Genomic DNA, 20,072 nt, shown 5'->3' on the forward strand with positions numbered 1-20,072 from the left:
AGAGCAAGCCAAGTGTGGCCCACTTCTCTACCACCCAATCTCTCATCCCCACCATCAAAACTCTATCATCCACTGTTAAAAGTTAAGCATAGGAGCTAAGGAGGCTAAGGGAGTAAGAAGGAGGCCAAAAGGTGGGTGATCCACCGTTGATTTCTATTTTAAGGGCCCACTTGTGGTGGGACCCATCTTGATGTATGCATTGTATAGGGAGGGCACATAGTGGCAGGGTCCCTCCCATTTCCACCACTCTCTCTCTCTCTCTCTCTCTCTCTCTCTCTCTCTCTCTCTCTCTCTCTCTCGCCTCTTGTACGATGTGTGTGTGTGTGGCCCACCATGAATATGCATTTTATCCATGCCGTCCACCCTTGTGGGATCCACCCGATGGATGTGTTGGATCTACACCGTCTAGCCTGTTACCAGGTCTAGACGAAAGGATAATACAAATATCAGCTTGATCCTAGCGTGTGGCCCACTGGACGTAGGGTCACCGTGATGTAACATCCACACTGTCCATGGGATCTGGACGGTGGGGCCTACTGCACGTGTGGTAGTCCACACCGTTGACAAATTGTAAATAATATATATATATATATATATATATATATATATATATATATATATATATATATATAATAATGATATATGAATGAATCATATAACACTAGTTTTTTATGCATGTGCCCCCCTTTCGACTATTTATGGTATTAGAATAGCACGTGGGACCTACCTATTGGATGTCCTCCCCACCCATCTCTTTGATCCAGACCGTCCAGCGGTCTGGACGTGGACATCAGCCACCGTGATGTATGGGTTTGAATCCCCACCTTCCGTCCAATTCGTGGACGTGGGGCCACTACATGCCACCCGTCTCATCCATCGTCCATCTGTGTGGGTCCCACTGCTGACTGACATTAGCAAGTTCTGTGGGACCCACGTTATATACCAACCGTTTATCCATTTGATGGGTTCTTTCTAAACGGTGGGCCACGTATGTGGACCCCACCCCTGATGTATGTGATCCAGCCCAACCATCCATCCTTTTGGCAAGTCTGTCTCAAGACTTGGGACTAAAAATAAGACAGATCCAGTTATCAGGTGGACCACACCACAGCAGCAGTGGGTTTGAACGTCCACCATTGAAATCCTTCAAGGGTCCCAAAAAAAAAGTTCTAGATCAAATGATATTTGTTTTTCCTCTTTAGCCAGGTCTTGTAACCTTATGAACAGATTGGGTGGAAAATAAATCTTGTGGTGGCCTTGTGTGGTTTAAACAATGGAAAACATTACCTTCACTGCCATTTGTGGTATGGTCCAGGTGATCCTTGGGATATGATTCATTTGTGATGATGTTCTAAAATAATCTCTAGCTATAAATGAATAGTGTGGTTAGTTTGGGCCCAATTAACCTGGCCCAATTGATTCAGCCCATTTGAATCGGCCCATTTAACTCAGCCCATTGATTCAGCCCATTTGAATTGACCCATTTAACTTGGCCCATTGATTCGGCCCATTTGATTCGATCCATTTAATATGGCTTGATGTTATACATATAATGGGCCATAAGTGAGGCCCAATGTGATGCGTATATGCCCCATAAGCTAGGCCCATGATGATGTATATTAAGCCCTTATATGAGGTCGTGGGCCCATTATACGATTGGCCCTATGAGTGTCATTTCTTTGGAGCAATGTTGGTTAAAAGTCCACATTGATAGGCAATGACGGTTGGGCGTCCACATTGTGACCTTCCCCTTAGGCCTTGTTAGGCTCATTCTCATCATTCTCTAGTGGATTAACCCAAACGCTTGGGCCCCATTGTAATGACTCGAAAAATTTTGTACCTGAACCCGAGTACTACCTCTATTTTCCTTAGAAGTTGATTGTGGGGTAATTAGCGCTAACCTTGATTGCTTGTGAAATTTGCATCAATCACTTTAAATTTGATCTGCATGACTCAAAACTTGTAGTATCATTAGCGCTATGTTACTCTGAAATCTGGGACTCATCGCTAAATCCAGTTGCTCTTGGAAATTTTTGAAAGTTCTGGATCGGACCTGGACCACGCGTCGAATGTCTGATAGCGATGATCTTATGCTGTATTGGTCACCATGTTGGATTTGGCCATCACCTCAAAAATCAAGTTCAGATGATGTTTTAGGTCAATTTGATTGAGTCCGGAGTGAAGAGTGTGAGAACGGTGAGAGATTAAGTATGCTTTTATGAAATCTGAGTCGTGTCGCTTGCGCGATGATTTTAAGCAATCTGACCGTCGGATTCTGACCCAATTTCACCCTCGGATCAGGGAAGATGGCCCAGGCAGGTCATAGTGCTTGTGGCCCTGATCAAGTTTCGGTGACCGTTGAATTGAGTGTGGTTCACCACGTCTGATCTGTTGAGCCGATCGGTACGAAAACTCAGTCTGACCTAGATCCATGGTCAGTGAGCTTAAGTCCGACCTCTCGTGGAAAAAGGCCCACCGGAAGTGTTCCGTTGGATCGAGAGAGGCCTGTTTTGGTTATAACCTAAGTATACCTTGGCCCTGGGGTTATTTTCATCAATGTTAGGCCTATAAATAGACCTTAAAACCCTAGCTCTCTTTTCCATACGAATTTCCTAACCCTAGCTAAGAAAGAGAGAGGAAAAGAGAGAGAAAGTGAGAGAGAAGTTGGTGAATCATCTTAGATTCTTTCCTATTACTTTTCATCCTTAAACCTTCACTTTTGAATCGTTATTCTGACAATTCTGAGTTCATCCTTGGGTAAGTTAACCTAACCCTAATCTGTTTTAGAGCTTAGATGAGTCTATGTGTTGTTGTAGCTCATTTCTATTCTTGCCTTAGGTTATCCTGTCGCCGTTAACGAAGACATATCATCTGAATCAGTTCGGTGTTCTATTTCTGGTTTAAGGTGCGGACTTTAATTATATAGGTTATAGTTTTCAAGGCTTCTAATGCCAGTGAATGGTATATTCTTGCTATAGATGAGATTTCACATGCCAAATGTTATGTTTATTTTGCGTTCCTGATATGCATGTGTTATATTTAGATTTGTGTATTCTAAGTGTATGTAGGAAGCGCCGTATACGTATAAAATATGAACATGTGATTGCCATGATTATCTGTCGTGTTTTCGTGCTAGATATATGTGTGACAACTCCTTGGCAAAAGGAATTGTCCAAATGCGTGTATTTCAACATACGTCATGTATGTTGATCTATGTATTCTAAGTGTTTGTAGAAATGTCTGAATGATCTGGTGTGTAATATAGCAACCTAGTATGGGCGTTGAGAAGCGATTCTCAACTCTCCTATTAGTGTGTATGATTTCCTTCATGCAAGTTACATTCCTTATTGTTTAATTTCAAGTATTACTTATGTGAAAATCCATGTTAAGTTGATATTCTTCGAATGCTTACATACCACATGATTTAAGTTGTTGTTCCATTACTATTCTAGATTGTTGATATGAATATCTGTTGTAGTGGAATGTGTTTGAGACTATGATTTAGTCCAGGAAATCGGTAATCGGCCTTGAGTTCGTGGCTGAGGTTGCTTTCGCCACGTAGGACGTAATTTGAAAAACCCGAGTCATATTAGAGTTATCGGCAGTGGTTTGGCCACGCGAAGTGTTTGCGCACTCTATGTCGTTCAACCCAACGTGCGCTCGTGCTAGTCAAGTTCGTCAAGTAACCCGATTGTCCGATGTATGTTCACCATGTATGGACGCTATTGCTTGAATCTAAGGTACCAAACTTACCATTGCAAATCCTGTTAACCATTGTACCTTGATCCGCTAAGACTCATGAGCCGGACATAGTGGTATGGGACACCATGGTCGAGCTGTCGACTTACGCTGGGGTGACGAGCCTCTCCGTAGTAACCAGTGAGCAACCAAACTCGTGAGCCGATTATGGTGGTATGGGACACTAATTCGTGCTGTTGGCCTACATTGATTGGTGACGAGCCCTTTGTAGTGACCTCGAGCATGCCTGGATACCGCATTGAGGTGACGAGCCTTATTGTAGTAACGAAGTTATGATAGGCGTGCATTGATTGGTGACGAGCCCTTTGCAACGACTTAAAATCATATGATCGCATGAGATGATTTAGGACTGACGACCCTAAAATGGATCACTGTTTGGACGTTGATATGAGGAAGGTACCTTAGCTTCCCAATCCTGCTGTATGAAAAGGACTAATAACAACTGATAATCATGTTTATGCACCGCATTTGCATGTGCCTGAAAGAGGTGGCGCACTTTGAGGCGATGTCATGCGTAACGTAAGATGAAGACGCTGAGGGTGTATGTGTGAGGGCACGCATCATTCTACATACATTCTTGCATTAACAAGAGTACTTAGGACATGTTTGATTGTTCTGCTTTATCATTACTGCTTGATTGAATTGATAACATGTTAACCTTTGCTTTATTGTTCCACTGAGTTGATCACTCATCCCCTCGTTCTGGGGTAGTGTTTAAACACCCACCAAACTCTGTCTTAGATGCAGATGTTGATGCGACCCCTGAGGCAGAGCCGGAGATCGAGGATGATGAGGCTGCATTTTCTTTCATGCAGTTTTCAGGCGGGTTCTAGTGAGCCTGGTTCTGATGCGTGAGATTCTGGGATTTCTTTTGGGATAGTTGATGCCTTTTAATACATGTAATTTTGATATTAACACTTGTAAGTATGACTTGGTATGTATATGTAGTTTAGGGATTTGCACATGTACACTTATGTATCTTTAAGTCTTCCACTTGCGTTCTTCACTTATCCCTAAATTATGTTGCAGTTTGCCTTAATCTATTCTATGTTTTATATACTCTTACAGACATCCATCATTACATATGTTGCATAAGTGATGTTTTGGAACTCGGGAGTTGAGTTATGCTCGACCCCCGAATTTCAGGGCATTACACCCATTGATTTTAGTTGATCCATCATCGGTCGTCCATCTATGAACCCCGCCTTGCGTCGAGGTTGATTATCGATGTCGATTATTAGTGTCGATTGCCGATACCGACTACCGTTGCCGATTATGAGTTTGCGACAGTATAGCATCATGATACATGCCCATATGCATCATTTGTATCTTTGTGACTAACCATTGCATATGCCATAGTACAGGTGGTTTATGGGACTCCCTAATAAGCGGGGTTATCTCACATAAGCGCATGATATGCGCAGGATTGATGCATGATTAGACTGCATGACTCATACACTTTGCATTTGTGTGATTGTGATTACTGTATGCCTTAACGACATCAGGGCCATAGCCTCCACAGACATATTGTGGATACCGGATTGGATACTGGAAATACTGTTTCTAGCATCAAAGCGTCATAGATGTCCCTTGGTGAAAATCTCTAAATCCGATGGTACCAAAAGATGACTCCAATGTCGAGACCGAGTGGATACATGAGCGCACGAGGGCCGTACACCAGTAGACCGCGTCTCCCACTGTGTCGTGGTCGATTGGAAAGAGGTGTGACCTTACCCGCCTGAGTGAGGGGGCAATTTCTAGGTTGAATTTGACCAGCTTGAGGAATGGGTCCGTTATCGACGAGCCGGGCCCAATATTGGCAGGTGAATAGTGAGGTCTTTTCCACTCTCCTAGTTGTGCATTCGGATAGGGGCGGCACGCTGGCGTAGAGTGTACTAGACCCCGATGATTATCCAGAATGAAAACTGTACTAATATTTGATGAGCTGTATGGGGATTTGGATGAGGATTGACATGCTTGATTTGCATCTCGCATCGCATGGTCTTGATATGGCCGATAACATTCATATCTTTCACCACATAGTCTTGGTACGGCTGATTGCATTCATGTACCCATTAGCATGATTCCGCATTACTCTGGCATTGCATTCTGAGCACCTTCATACTACGCATACACTTACACCACCCCCTAAGCTTTCTATAAGCTTATGCACGATTAATGCATGCAGGTATCATCAGGACGCAGCCATAGCATCGCCACAGTTAGAGTATGTAGTCGAGCTTCTGGAGTTTCTGTTATTTTAATTATCTTATATTTCCCTTTCATACGTATTGTACTCAAAGTTTTTGATCATAGTGGATTTTGTAATGGTGTTCTTGTGGTTATTGTTCGTGGGTTATGCATATGGTTATGCTCATTACGAATCAAATCATGTTTGAAATCCTCCTTGTAGGATCCCAGGATCGGAACTTGGTGTATGGGTGCCGGGAGCCGAGAATGGGGTATTATGGAGGCTGTCAGCGCTGGATTCGGCGATCAGAAAATTTGTAAGCCCAGTTTCCGAGTTTGGAGCGTAACATCCCATCCCGTCTTCCTCGAGCCTTGTCCATTATTAAGACAAGGGATTTCTAGAGATTTTCTTTGTCCCGCTCATCCACATACAGACAGAGATTAAGCCCTCACAGGTGCCCGCTCATCCACCTACAGACAGAGATGCAAGGCTGCAGTGGACCACACGAATGTTTGGAAGCGAAAACGAATTGACTACTCCCCCTGCCACCAGCCCCGTGGCTGGTGGTCAGTACTCTGTGGACCTCACCATGATTTATGTGTTTCATCCATTCCGTTCATCGATTTTTACAGATCATTTTAGGGCTTCATACCAAAAATTAGAGGGATATAAATCTCAGGTGGACCACACCACAGGAAAACAATAGTGATTGGATATCCACCATTTAAATCCTCATCCAATCTATTGGTTAGGCCATACAGGCCCAGATGAAGGGGAAAAAACAAAGATCGGCTTGATCCGAAACTTTTATGGCCCCCAAAAAAATTTTAATGTTCGATGTTCATTCAACATTGTTTCCTGTAATGTGACCCACTTGAGATTGGGATATACCCCATTTTTGGTCTCATACCATAAAATGATCTATAAAAATAAATGGGCGGCATGGATGAAAAACACACATCATGGTGGGGCCCATAGAGCACCAACCACCAGCCATTGGCTGGTGTCATGGGGACTAGCCAATCTGTTCCCTATGGAAGCAAGGGTACCGCAGCCGGTGGAAAAAACAGTTGATGTATATGCTTAATCCCATGCATTCCCAACCACTCCCTATGTTAGAGCTGCAGGATGGCCACATCCCGTATGCCATCCCAAACAGATTTTTCAGTTCGTCCCCGGATTAGATAATCCGATCCATCCAAACAGGTTTCGAACATCGTCCAGGGATTTGGCAAACCGGTGGAACTCATTTAAAACCATTGACAACTGCCATCATAACCTTAAATCTTATATCATCCCTTCTAATCCCATCCAATCGGTCCGTCCAAACAGGCTCTTAATCAAGTTCCACCGTGAATGTGGTCTAACCTGAAAAATTGGCTAGCCCACTCTTCAAGTGGGCCACATGCAAGAGAAAAATGGGTGGTAATAAAATTAGCTAACTCTTCACATTTAGGGGCTGCTCGGATACCACCAAATAAGTTACTTTTTAACTTATATTATGTAATAAAGTTACTTTTTTTTTTTTTTTTACTTAAGTTAGTTTAATAAGCAACATTTTAAAAGTAACTCATCTTAATAAGTTAAAATTTTTTGCTTTTTTAACTTGTGACTTTTCTACCCTCGTATAGTGCCATAGGAAACTCTCTCTCAGGGGTATCACATAAGGCGCCAAACGGTGGATTGTCCACATTGAAGGTGGGGTTCACGCAATAGATGGTCCACATAAAAGGTGGGCCCCACATGATGGATAACCCCACATTTATATGGGCCCACATATTGATGGTCCACATTAATGCTGAGCCCATAATGATAAAATGCCCACATCCATAGCAGGCTGGCACGATGGACGACCCACCTACATGATGGATGGTTCATGTTAAAGGTGGGCTCTATATGCATGATGGGCACTAGACATTAAAGCTAGCCCCACATGATGGATGGCCATATTGAGGTGGCCCACATCATGGACAATTCACATCAAAGGTTGGCCTCTATTGATGAATGACCTACATTATCAAAGGTGAGCCCTGCATGATGGGCAGCCCACATGATAGACAGTCCCCATCAAAGGTGGGCTCCACATGATAGACAATTAATAATGGTGTGCCCCACATGATGGATGATCCACATTAAAATAGGCCCCACATGATGGATGGTCCAAATCAAAGGTCAACCCTAATGAGGCCAAAGAGAGTGCTCATGGTTTTAACAGCGGGCGGCTCATCTCTAGCTTCTCCTATGTTGCAATCCATTTAAGTTTGAGATCATAAGGGCTAGACACAAAGAAGAGAAGAGGCCACGGTGAGTTACTAGCAAAATTCCAATCATCAATGGTGCTACTATGGGCAAAATCCGAGCCATCTGTTAATAATCATGCAAATTCTCAAAATTTTCCAGGACCAACCCACCGGAAGTTAATAGGTCCAAACCCTGTCCAAAGCCAGGTTGGTTCCCATGCTGGGCAGGTCACCCGACCCATTGCCACCCTTACAAGCTAGTGACAATCCAAAGGTTGGCCCAGACCCAGTATGCTATAAACCCAATAAGTTTCTAATAAGTCAGGAATAGGGCCCTTAGATGTCACAAGTACTGGCCCATCCTCATAAATACCGGGTCTAAATGCTCTGGACAGGGCCCGGACCATTGGCCTCACCAGAATCCAACAGGGGTTGCATTAAATCAAGCTCAAACACTACCAGAGATATGGTTTAGGCCTTAAATCAGATTACTCAGGCCATTAAGAGCCTTGCATCTAGGGCTGGCAATGGACCCACAGCCCACCTGTAGGGCCAGGATCTGGGACCCTGAACTTAGCCTGGGGATCAAGTCTTGTCATTAAATCTAAGCCCGATATCCAGGCTGGGCCCATGCCAAATAATGAATGGTTGGGCTTAGTTGATGTAGAGCGGTCGCAGACATTTTCATGGCAAAGATAGACTAGAAAAGGACTGATTGGAGGCGGAAATGATTCCGACTGTCATAATCTTAAAATAGTTGTATCTTGCAAACCGGGATGAGTTTTTCGACACATTATATATGATTTTGGGGTAAGAGAACCTACTTAAGCCAACCAACCTGGCCATGCCGGGTTGCCCATGCTAGATTTGTGAGATTCCATCAGATTGCCAGTCAAAAGTCTAAATTATTTTCCTTTTTACCATAAATAGTAAGTTTTAGTTCAAGTATAACTTTTAATTCATTTAATTGTAGAGGTCAAGTTAGGAGAATAACATGGTAGGGTCAAATTGGACACATACTATTTTTAGCTGAAAACCATGAAGTCTAATAGGAATAGAGGTTGTCACGTTTTTAGTGTATCTAACTTGGAATCCAAGTCTAAAACTCTGTCCTAGGTTGAGTTTCTTATTTAAAGAGTTGTATTTTCATATTTTTATCGTCAATCACGTTATTTTGAATTTATTAAAAATTATTTCTACTTTTATGTCTCATGGATTAGAGGAAGCTCTGTGACCAGTTCAGAGAGCTCTATGGATTTTGAGTTTATATCCCCTGAGAAAGACAGTGATATCCACCTCATCACATCCCTCCCTCCGTCATTGTCCAATCATCAAGTGAGCCATTGATGTATTAAAAGAATTGACATTTTAAAAACGCTCATGTGGGGTCCCATTCAACAGTGTAAAGACACTTATGGATGCTAGGACATGTTTCAATGATCCAAACTAATGATAGGATATCTAGAATATCTCAAAGAAAATTCTTAGATTAAAATAATTCAAACCCTTGATCTTTTAACTCATTTTCATATAGGGTTAGCAATTCCACCAGGTCCAAGCCAGAGATAAACACTTTTCAGTTTGATTAGGGTTAAAGGGCAGGAGCTAGGCTATGGCCAACCATGGCCTTACCCTAGACCAACCCAACCTAGCCCATCCCATTGCCAACCCTACTTGCCACTCTGAAAGGGGTTCATTCATTGTTAGTAACAATTTAGTTAGGCATGCAACCAAAATACTTCGTGCATGCCTTTTCCGCGTCGATATGATTCCTTCGGTATGTCCGTCGCCATCAATGCATAGGTGTCAGTTTCCCGGGCACTTGCTCTATATAAGATGAGGTTCTTCCCAATGCCTGCTATCCTTCAAGTCTTTCCTAATATCTCTAGTTAGGTGCCATTATCAGCATGGCATATGATATAGAGCCCTGGCCTGGCTTCTTTTGTGGTTCTTTAGGCTATCCAGCTAAAGGAGAGTGGCTCTGCAATCAACCTATTGGAATGGGTGGTGTTGGAAAAGAAGACGGGCTTTCTCTGAAGGTAGAATTGGATTTTCCAATCCAATGTAAGTATTTCTTTTAGTAAAATGATGGATTGTACTTACATGCATTAATGTAAGTTACATTGCTGCTCGTTGCATTGAGGCACTTCGAGACTGTCCACGAAATTTCAATTCCATCAGATTATCCTTTCCATTATAAGTGGGCCTTATTTTTTATAGCCATTTATTTTCTAAGATATGGTTGAGGAGTTTGTGATGGTCCAATGGAAGTGATTCCTTGGGAAAATGATCCATCCATGATAAGTCCCTACAAATAGATGATTCGAATCGGGCAGTTCTTTTATAAGTCATCTTGATCGTCCATTTCATAGGCCAATGATCATATGCATGGAGCTTTCTAATGTGGTATCTGATTTTTTTAAAAAAAAATTTAATATACCATATTGTTTTCTAAATTATCATTAAATTTTGAATTTGAATAATGTCTTTTCCATAAAAGTGAAAGAGGGGAATTATGGTACAAGCTTTATTGAATGATATGATTATTACAAGCTTGTAATGAGGTTGATTTTATTTGGACACACTTGCTCGGGTGATCAAGGCCGTTGAAGGCCATCAGATCAAGAGTCAGTCTTGATAAGATCACCACTCCATGGGTGGATGGGCCCCATTGTCTGGATTAGTAAAAGGCAGTGACCCCTCTATTGCTGAGATCTCGGTATTAGTTGGTGCTAGAAAATCTCTTGGACCCTACCATGATGCATGTGTTTTATCTATGTTGTACATCCATTTTACATCATTATTTTAGGGCATCCATTTTGGATCATTATTTTAAGGCATTTTGGATCATTATTTTCGGGCATGAGTGCAGATCCACATCTCAGGCGGACTACACCACAAGAAACCAGCGGTGATTGAATACCCACCATTAAAAAGTTCCTATCGCCCATTGGACGAAGGAAAACACGAATAGCAGCTTGATCCAAAACTCTAACAATTTTTAAGTGATAGGGCATTCATTCACAACTGTTTCCTTTGGGGTGGTCTACCTGAGATTTGGATCTGCCTCATTTTTTGGCCAATGCCCTAAAATGAGTTGGCAAATGATATATTGTTTAATACATACATCACTGTGGGGCCCACAGCACGGACTTCAATTGGAAGGGTCACGACCGAATCCGAGTCCGCATCGTAATGACTCAATGCTCGAGGATAGATTGCTAATCTCACCTCAAGTGAGATTCATGGAATTCCTCCTACATACACGGATACAGAGGACTCGAAGATGCTGTCCTCAATCAGTTAGGAGTTCACCGAGTCAAGCTGTGACTCATACGAGTCAGGTCCAATCAGGCATATTTCCAATGCTGACTTGGAATTGTGGTGCCAAACCGGATTGGACCTGACTGAGTCAAGTGTCAAGTCAACTCGGACGAGTTGCCAATCAAGCCTCGCCCCAATAGATTGCTGGGCCTGGCCCAATATATTTGACACCAATGGGCTAAGTATGGACAATCGGGGCCCAACCAATCTTGTTTCTAAAGGTCCATTTATTTAACCATTGATTGGATTGGTTCGGATCATCCGCTGAGTGTCGTTTTTAATCTCTGTCATCAACTCGTGGAACACATTATGGACGGTCTCGATTGATCAGCATGCATGCCTCTTGTAGGGTGGATGATCTACGGGAATCCAGACCGTCCAAACTGCCAAAAATTATACTCAGAAGCTGATTATAACCATCTGATTGGCCTGTGAAAGCTCGGACCACTAACTCATTTAGTTTGTAAGCCATGGTTAGGATTGCTTGATCAGTGTCATTTTGGATATATATACAACAGAGAATGTGGTCCCCATTTGAATCGTCTGGGTAGCCATAAAAATGTTCTCTGGTCAGGATCTTCGGCAAGACACATCTTACCAACGGTCAGGATCACTAATTCGTGAAGCCTACTGACACAAACCGAAAGTCGCAAGTTGATGTGATGAACATACAATCATAATTTTAAGAGCCGAGACGCCTCTTCATGAGACCAAATTAATCTAATCCGTACATATGAGGCCCATAGTTGGTTTATCCAGGCCATTGATCTGATGAGCCCACAATGGACGAACCATGACCCAAAAATCTCCAAGATCGAAAGTAAGATCCGAATTGTTAAATCGTTTGTATTTGTTCCGCTGACCGTAGATTGTTGGCGTTCGGTTGGGAATTGGCTCATGGCCCTAGTAGGGCTGAAAGTTGGGCGGGTTCTACCCAACCGACCAATGACTGACCCGACAATGGGTTAAGCTTGGGCAGGATGTATAGGGTTTGGTCTCGGGCTTGGGCCATACAAAAGCCAACCCAAAAAAACTTGGGTCGGGCTCAGGTTGAGGTCTCGGGTTGCCTGGCCCAATTCGAACCCAATCGATATATAAATTCCTTATAAATTAATAATAATTGAGTACGGATCATCTATGTTGAAGGCCATCAAATTTCATTGGTCCACGTCATTTCCAATGACTCAAGCTAACAAGATACACTAGATTTCTTTCTCCCAAATAGATTACTTGATACACAGTATACAACTTTTAAAAGAGCAGTTGTCCTATATTTTAGCTTGTTTGTTTAGAAAAAGATATTCTTTATAATAAATAACTACATAAATATATTTAATACAATTATAGGTATAAAAATTAAAACTTGTATTGAAAATATAATAGACAAACGGAATAACGAAAATATTAGCATATATATACCGGACCAACCTGACCAAACCCGCTTAGGTTGGGTTGGGTTGGGTTGGGGTATGGGAGCGGCTTGAGAATTCTCAACCTGAGCTTGGGTTGGGTTGGGTTAGGGTTGAGGCATGGGAACCTAGCTTGGGTTGGGTTGGATTGGGTTAGGGTTGAGGTATGGGTACCTTGGGTTAGTCTAGGGTTGAACACCGACCCAACCCGACCCGACCCGACCCGACCCAACCCAACCCAACCCAACCCAACCCACTTTCAGCCCTAAGCCTGGGATATTTAGCTGCTCGAGGCCCAAGCAAGTCGTAGGCCCCACACCATCGATCCAATCAGCAATTAGTATCGTGTACACCTCAAACATTCAGAAAAAAAAAAAAACCATAGAAATGAGAGATTGGATTCCAAAATTTTCAAAGAAAAAAAGAATATTATGAAATTATAAAATGTTATGAAAATTCAAAGCATTGACAGCAGAAGCCTCTCTTTCTTTCTTTCTTTCTTTATTTCTCTCTTTCTCTCTCGTCCTTTCTCTCTAATCTCCTCTCTTTCGCTCTAGTCTCATCTTTTGGGGTCTTCCCCCCTACGATAACCTCGAAAGCTGCGAGCGATCCAGCTTCCGCCCGGTGGTCCGCGTATCAACGGATGATGTTTAGTCGGTCGATAAGGACGTCGAAGGTCTCGTCCCTGTCGACCATGCTCACCCTCACATACCGCGAGTCCCCACCGAACTGCCTGCCGCTCCGCGTCAGGATCCTGTTGCTCCGCAGGAAGCTTTCGCAGTCATCGACGTGCTCCGCCTCGCACTTCAGCCAAGCGAACGCTGCAGCGCACAATGAGAAACCCAGGTGAGATGGTACACTATACACCCCTTCTGTATTTTTAGGCTTTTCTGTTCTAATGGGCTCCATTTTCTGGGACCTGGTGACCCACCTTGGATTGCATGAGTCCACACGCTCAGCTGTGATCATATGTCGATCACAAGCATCGACTCAACCAACGACTGCCACTTACCATCCATTTGCAGGCTTTCGAAAGACGGTCGAATTAGATCATTTTGTGCGCCACGTCCAATCCAAGTAGGGCCGTCTAGTCAATTAAGGTGGGACCCATCTTAATTGATTTTGTAAAATTATCATGCTTTATTAGTATACTACTGTTTGCAGTTTCCAAAAGCGGGCCCATTGTTCGTCAATCAGGACCATTGGTCTGTTGCCCATTCCACAGAATTTCGCATATTGGAAGATCCCGTCCACAGATCTTGGGCCTTATCCGTATTTCTCCTCTTAACTATACACCAGGCCAAGAATTGAAAGGTTGGGATTGTTCACCGAGGAGATTTCTAGGGCATAGTCCATCCACTAAGGAGGACCCAACGAACCAACGGTCTGGATGTTCCAAAACGAACACAGGGGCCCACTTTTGTACAAACAGGAAAACAGAGTACCCAATGCAGAGAGAATCATACCATGCTCATGGAAGAAACAGCAAGGGATACTGAATTGAACAACTGTGCTTACCAGGGTGAGAAGTCCCACTCTCGCCGGCGAAATTGCAGTAGGCAGTCGGGAATTCCGGCAAGCTGAAGATGGGATTCTTGCGAACGGCGTCCCTAAGCCGATCCCATCTCTCCGCCATGAGGAGACGACCAAAGTCGAAGAACTTCAGCGTCTCTCCATCGCCAGACTCTTGCTCGCCTTCATACCCTCCCCGCACAGCCCTCAGGATCTTAGCAGCCCGGAGTTGCGAGTCCTTCGATACTCCAATGGTGTTGAGCTCGACGTACTTGGTCATTCTCCTGGCAACTTCCGGATCCTTAACCAGGGCCCACCTGTTAAATGCAAGATCAACACAGTTGGGGGTCATTTTCAGGCTCGTGGGTCCCACATCTTGCGATCAGATAGGACTAATAACTTACCCAATTCGGGTTCCTGCGTGGCCCGTGCTCTTTGACACAGTGAAAAGCATCAGATCATGGTCCGCCGGAGCAGTGATCGATGCGTATTGAGGCCAGTAGTAAGCAAGATCGTAGATCGTCTTGCCGCCTTCCCTGTTAACGACTGGTTGCCTCGCGAACCCGTCAGGGTTATTCGGGGAGGTAACCAGTTCGATGTATGGCCCATCACGATCAAAGGTGTAGGCATCGCCAGCCCACTTATAAAGCCCCGACTTCAAGAAATCGGTGACGGATGGATACGACTGCAAGCAACAGACAATTCAAGGTGACCACTTTGAATGTTATACCCCCCAAAAAAAAAAAAAAGATTTACGAAATTCCAATATAATTCTGTAGTATTTTAAAACATCATTAACAAACTAAATCATGAAATGAAATGTTTCCAAACCCACGTTGCCAAACATGCCAGAAACTCTATAAAATAATCAAGTCATGTGAGTCCGACAAAAGCTAGGACAGTGCTTTTAAAGGTGTTTGTTCAGTAACGTGTATGGAATATGATTCTTCGTCACATGCAATGAGAGAGAGAGAGAGAGAGAGAGAGAGAGAGAGAGTGCATTTTCAGAAATGGGTTCCGGGAGACATTGTCAGATTGGGCAATCCAATTTTTATTTGAGTGTTGCTTTCAACACCACATGCATGCCTCTTATACCCCACCTAACCGTCTGATCAATGGCCCTTATCCAACCGAATAACCATGACCGTCTGATCCTGGGAACCGACCAGACTGTTTTAATCAATGATATTGTAATGCATATGAGATTAATTAGGCTAACCCACAAACCAACATTAGAGCTTTTCAGCTGCTAAATCACGCAGCCTACACTCACTGAGTAGTAAGGGGTGGCGGACACCACGTTCATTGGCTCAGGCGCATCCGACGGCGAGAGCGCAAAGAGAGCCGCCTGATATAGCTGTGTCGAGCCAGTTCCGACGATTATATGACGGCCTTCCGTCTCAGCATTGCCTACTAGCTTGTGCAATTCCTTGACCTCCTCAGCGAATTCGGGCTCCAGGAACCAGCAAATGTTCCTGACGTCGGAGAAATAGCTCATCTTTTCCCAGCCTGGGATGATGATCGTACTCTTTTCGCCCGTCTTCCGCCAGAATGACTCGAACATGGTCGGATCGCCGCTGCATCGAATTCAATCGTAGAAAATAACAATTCGATTAATCAGGTATTAGCATGTAAGATTTGTATATGATGATCAAGGAATGTTGTGATTGGGCTGTGGAAGCCACCAAGTCAGTAGCTGGGATGGTTTAACTAAGAACATCAGAACCATCCACATTCAGGCAAAACATGAAACAATCGGATGATCGGATTCGTCCAATTGCCTCGACTTTCGGCCCATGGCCCACCTTTATGATGGCCTACCATACCAACGGCTCAAATCGATAAGCATGTACCCTACATCTTACGGTACGGGCATTGGGCAACACCTGACCCAGCTTTTACGAAGCATCAGCCGCCGTGAAACTGTGGGCCCCACCGCCGCCTTGAAAATGTGGGCCCCACCGCAAGAAGGCCCACAGCTCAAGCGACCAGTTTTTACCATTCCACCCCGCAAAAGAGTAACTCAACCAAAAATCACATTATGACCAAACTACCCTTGGGGAAAATAAAAAGCTCGTGGCACAGGGTAACCACCGGCGCACATTAGACATAAAAGCTAGAAAAAAGCTAAGGGAACTCACTGATCGAGGTTAATAATAACTGAGTCCGAGGACAGCTTTTGTACTCGGCCTTCCTCAGTCCATCCTCTGCCGCTACTGATGCGGCTCTCTACCTCCAAGCTTCCCATCTTCTTCACCTCAGTGGCAGGGCAAAAACCAGGTAAGACTTGCTCCTTTTCTTCGGAAAATGCCCTACGCCCTCTCTCGTATAAAAGGCCACTGAGAAGTACCAAATTCAATGTAACTGAGACGAGAAGCAGGTGCATCCGCCCCCTGCTTTTATTTCCCCAAATGCCCCTGATCTTTCGCCCTTCCATATCGGAACCAAATAGAAAATATCGAGAGTCGTTTGCTGAAAATAGAGATTGAGACGCGTTTGGGTGTGTTGAGCTGTATGCCGATTTAAAGGGTATTAGAGAAACGCATGAGGGAGCGCGTGGGCGTACGCATGCGGCTGATGCGTACACGGCCTGACCGGGCCTGACCTGAGCCCGACCCCTTCCAGATCCGGCCGCGACTCGAATCGCAGGCGTCCGTTTGCAAAACGCCGGTTTATACGGCGTTTATTCAGAAATAACGGCGATTTTCTGATGTATTTTGATTTCCTTCGTCGCTTCCAGCAACCCCTTCTCTCGTCCGGTGTCTCTTCGTCGAGTGGTGAAGCTGGAGAAACGTAGCCTTCTTTTAAGCAGCATACGTGGCAGATGCAATCAGGACCTTCCATTTAGTGGGCCCACCCACCACATATGGAAAGTATTTAAGAATACACTTAGAATCACTTTAATCTAAATTAACGGTAGAAAACAAAAGCTATCTGTGGTTAGATTAAAAAGTTTCCACGTATTTAATGAAAACGAAAGTTGGTATTCGGTGATATGGGTTATTTACGAGGACTTTCATGATCAGGCCCACTAAATGGATGGGTACGATTGGCTCATGACCATGATTCTGGAGAGAGTACTTAAGCGCAGTTCATCCGTTTCTACCATATACTTTTCACGCGCATCCCCCCAGGTCAGTCAGAAGTTGTAATTAACATGTCAGAGAACCAGATAATACACCTTTTAAGAGAATTGCATGTGAACTTTCATCTACAGAGCTCTCTTTTCCAAATGATTCCTCATTTAGATAATCTCATCCGTGCAAAATGTGGGCCACTCCATGTAGATCAACTAGGACGAAATTCAGAAAGAATGATCAACTAGACAGGCTTGAAACTCGAAATATATGGACAGCCGATTATATAACTAATTGAATGGTCGTGGCTCATCCAAAGGGTGGATTGGTCCCATTTTTCAAGAAACTTATATCCATACTGTTTCCCATGTTCTTAATGGCTATGATATACTAAATAAATGATATGTTAACTTGGAAAAATGGTCGTGTACGTTTTGTAATATGTGGACCTTTTCGCACACGAAAGATCTGCTGATTTCCCCACGCGTGCGGAAGCCCCGAAGCGGATTGCGTGAGATCCCGGTGAGAGAGATATTCATGTGCCCGGGGCTATGTGGGGCCCATATAGATGTCATTGAAAAATCCACCCCGTCCATCTATTTTAAAATATGAAAATGGATTAGAATTCTAAAAATCAGTTAGATCCAAAACTCACGTGGGCCATACCACACGAAATAGTGGGTACTTAACTCTTGGGGTGACGTAAGTTTTGTATGAGGATGATATTTTTTCCAACACTTAACCTGAGTGGTAATACGGCTATGAATGGTTTGGATGGATTATAAACATCGTGATCAGCTCCAGGAAGGTTACAACAGTGGACGATTCCGTTCCCACTGTTTCTTTGGTGTGGCCCACATGAGTTTTTGATCCATCTGTTTTTTTCAATTACTGTCCTGTTCTGGTCCTTCAAAACAGATGGACGGAATAGATTTATCACGGACATCTTTGCGGATCCGACACAGCCCCGAGCACAGGTATGTTTCTCCCCGGAGTAGAAGGCAATCCGCTTCCCGCCCACGGGCGTCGGATACGGCGGTGAAACCTCCAGCACCGAGCTCGGTACCGGTCCCTCGTACGTGGGCTCCTATTTATTTCATCCAGGCCGTTCAATTATTTTTTATCTCATTTTGTGACATAATACTAAAAAATGAGTCAGATTAAAATCCAAAATGCACCACACATAAGAAATAATGATGATTTAATCCCCACCATTATTGACGATTACAAAAGTTTTGAATTAAGCTGATATTTAATTTTCCCATCATCCAAGTCGGCGTGACCAAATCTATAAGTTGGACTGCAAATAATCATTACAATGGGCCTAGGAAGTCTTTAATGGTGGGCGTTGAATCAGCTATTTCCTGTGATACGGTCCACTTAATATTTGAATCTGCCTCATTTTTTGGCATATGGAAATGGGGATGAACAACGTGGATATAACGCATACATTACGGTGGGGTACACCGTACTTTTCCAGCATCGAGGGTCACTACTCAGTGCTCACTACGGAAACCGAAGCCCACAGGTAAGCGGATTACCTGGAGACGCGTCTACATGGATATCCCTGTTGACCCGAATCTGTGGGGGCCACCGTGGTGTATGTCTTTAATCGACGCCGTCCATCCGTTTCTTCACCTCATTTTAGGAAATAAGCCTAAAAATAAGGCAGATGAAAAACTCAACTGGCCACACAGTGGGGATAATGATGGCCACCGTTGAAACTTTCCTAAGCCAACCATTTTGTTTATTTGCCATCGAACCTGTTGATAAGGTAACATGGACATTGATGAAGGGATAACACAAATATCAAAGACGTTTTCAACGGTAGACATCCAATCCCCCGTGTTTTCTATGGTGTCGTCCGCTTAAGATTTAGATCTACCTATTTTCATGTTCACGTGCTAAAATGAGCGTAAAAAAAACTGATGAACCGCGTAATTCGCTTCGAGCCCACAGGCCTTCCCTAGAAAATCTATTTTGGCCGTCTGCTTACTTTGTATATTGTGGCCCACATAAGGAGCGAAACAACCTGATATTTTAATGCGAAGATCCAATCATTTCTTTGAACCAGATGAAAGGCCCAGATTTCACACTCTCTTTACATCTTAGATCATATGTCAGCAGGTGGATGGCGAAGCCTCCACAAATGTAGAAATAGTAAAACTTCCAGCTGCCCCTGCGTACTCAGAGAAAAGCTGCGGTGAGAGTTCCCCTCTACTTTTTTAACTGACATACTATGTACCGTACACATGTCATGCATGCACTTCGATCAAGACCGTCCATATTTCTAGACCCAATGAGGATAGACTGCAGGAGAAAAATTACACAGTAAAATATCGGAAATTGATAGAATGTGGAAATAAAAAAATGGTATTTCTGCTTCATGAATGGACCGTCCTGATTTATGCCCGATGATCTCATGTAGGGTCGACCGTTTTAACCGTACAGATCTCTCTTATACGTGTTATGTTAGTGGGAAAGATTGGTTGGATGACAACTAAAACCTACTTTCGCGTGTAACTTTCCATTTTTCTCTGCTTTTTCATCATAATCTCCG

General features: G+C 43.6%; 1 protein-coding gene across 1 annotated transcript; it reads right to left on the reverse strand.

Moving 5' to 3' along the window:
* Positions 1-13,457: 13,457 nt before the first annotated feature.
* LOC131235136 (tryptophan aminotransferase-related protein 2-like) lies at positions 13,458-17,336 on the reverse strand. Its single transcript, XM_058232278.1, has 5 exons — positions 16,577-17,336; positions 15,709-16,012; positions 14,840-15,120; positions 14,442-14,752; positions 13,458-13,744 (listed from the first exon to the last, which is right to left on the reverse strand). The coding sequence occupies exons 1-5, from the start codon at positions 16,870-16,872 to the stop codon at positions 13,560-13,562; spliced, it is 1,377 nt and encodes a 458-aa protein (XP_058088261.1). The 5' UTR covers positions 16,873-17,336; the 3' UTR covers positions 13,458-13,559.
* Between the last annotated feature and the right edge of the window lie 2,736 nt (positions 17,337-20,072).

This window comes from Magnolia sinica, chromosome 19 (genome assembly GCF_029962835.1).
Source record: "Magnolia sinica isolate HGM2019 chromosome 19, MsV1, whole genome shotgun sequence".
Classification (NCBI taxonomy): Eukaryota; Viridiplantae; Streptophyta; class Magnoliopsida; order Magnoliales; family Magnoliaceae; genus Magnolia; species Magnolia sinica.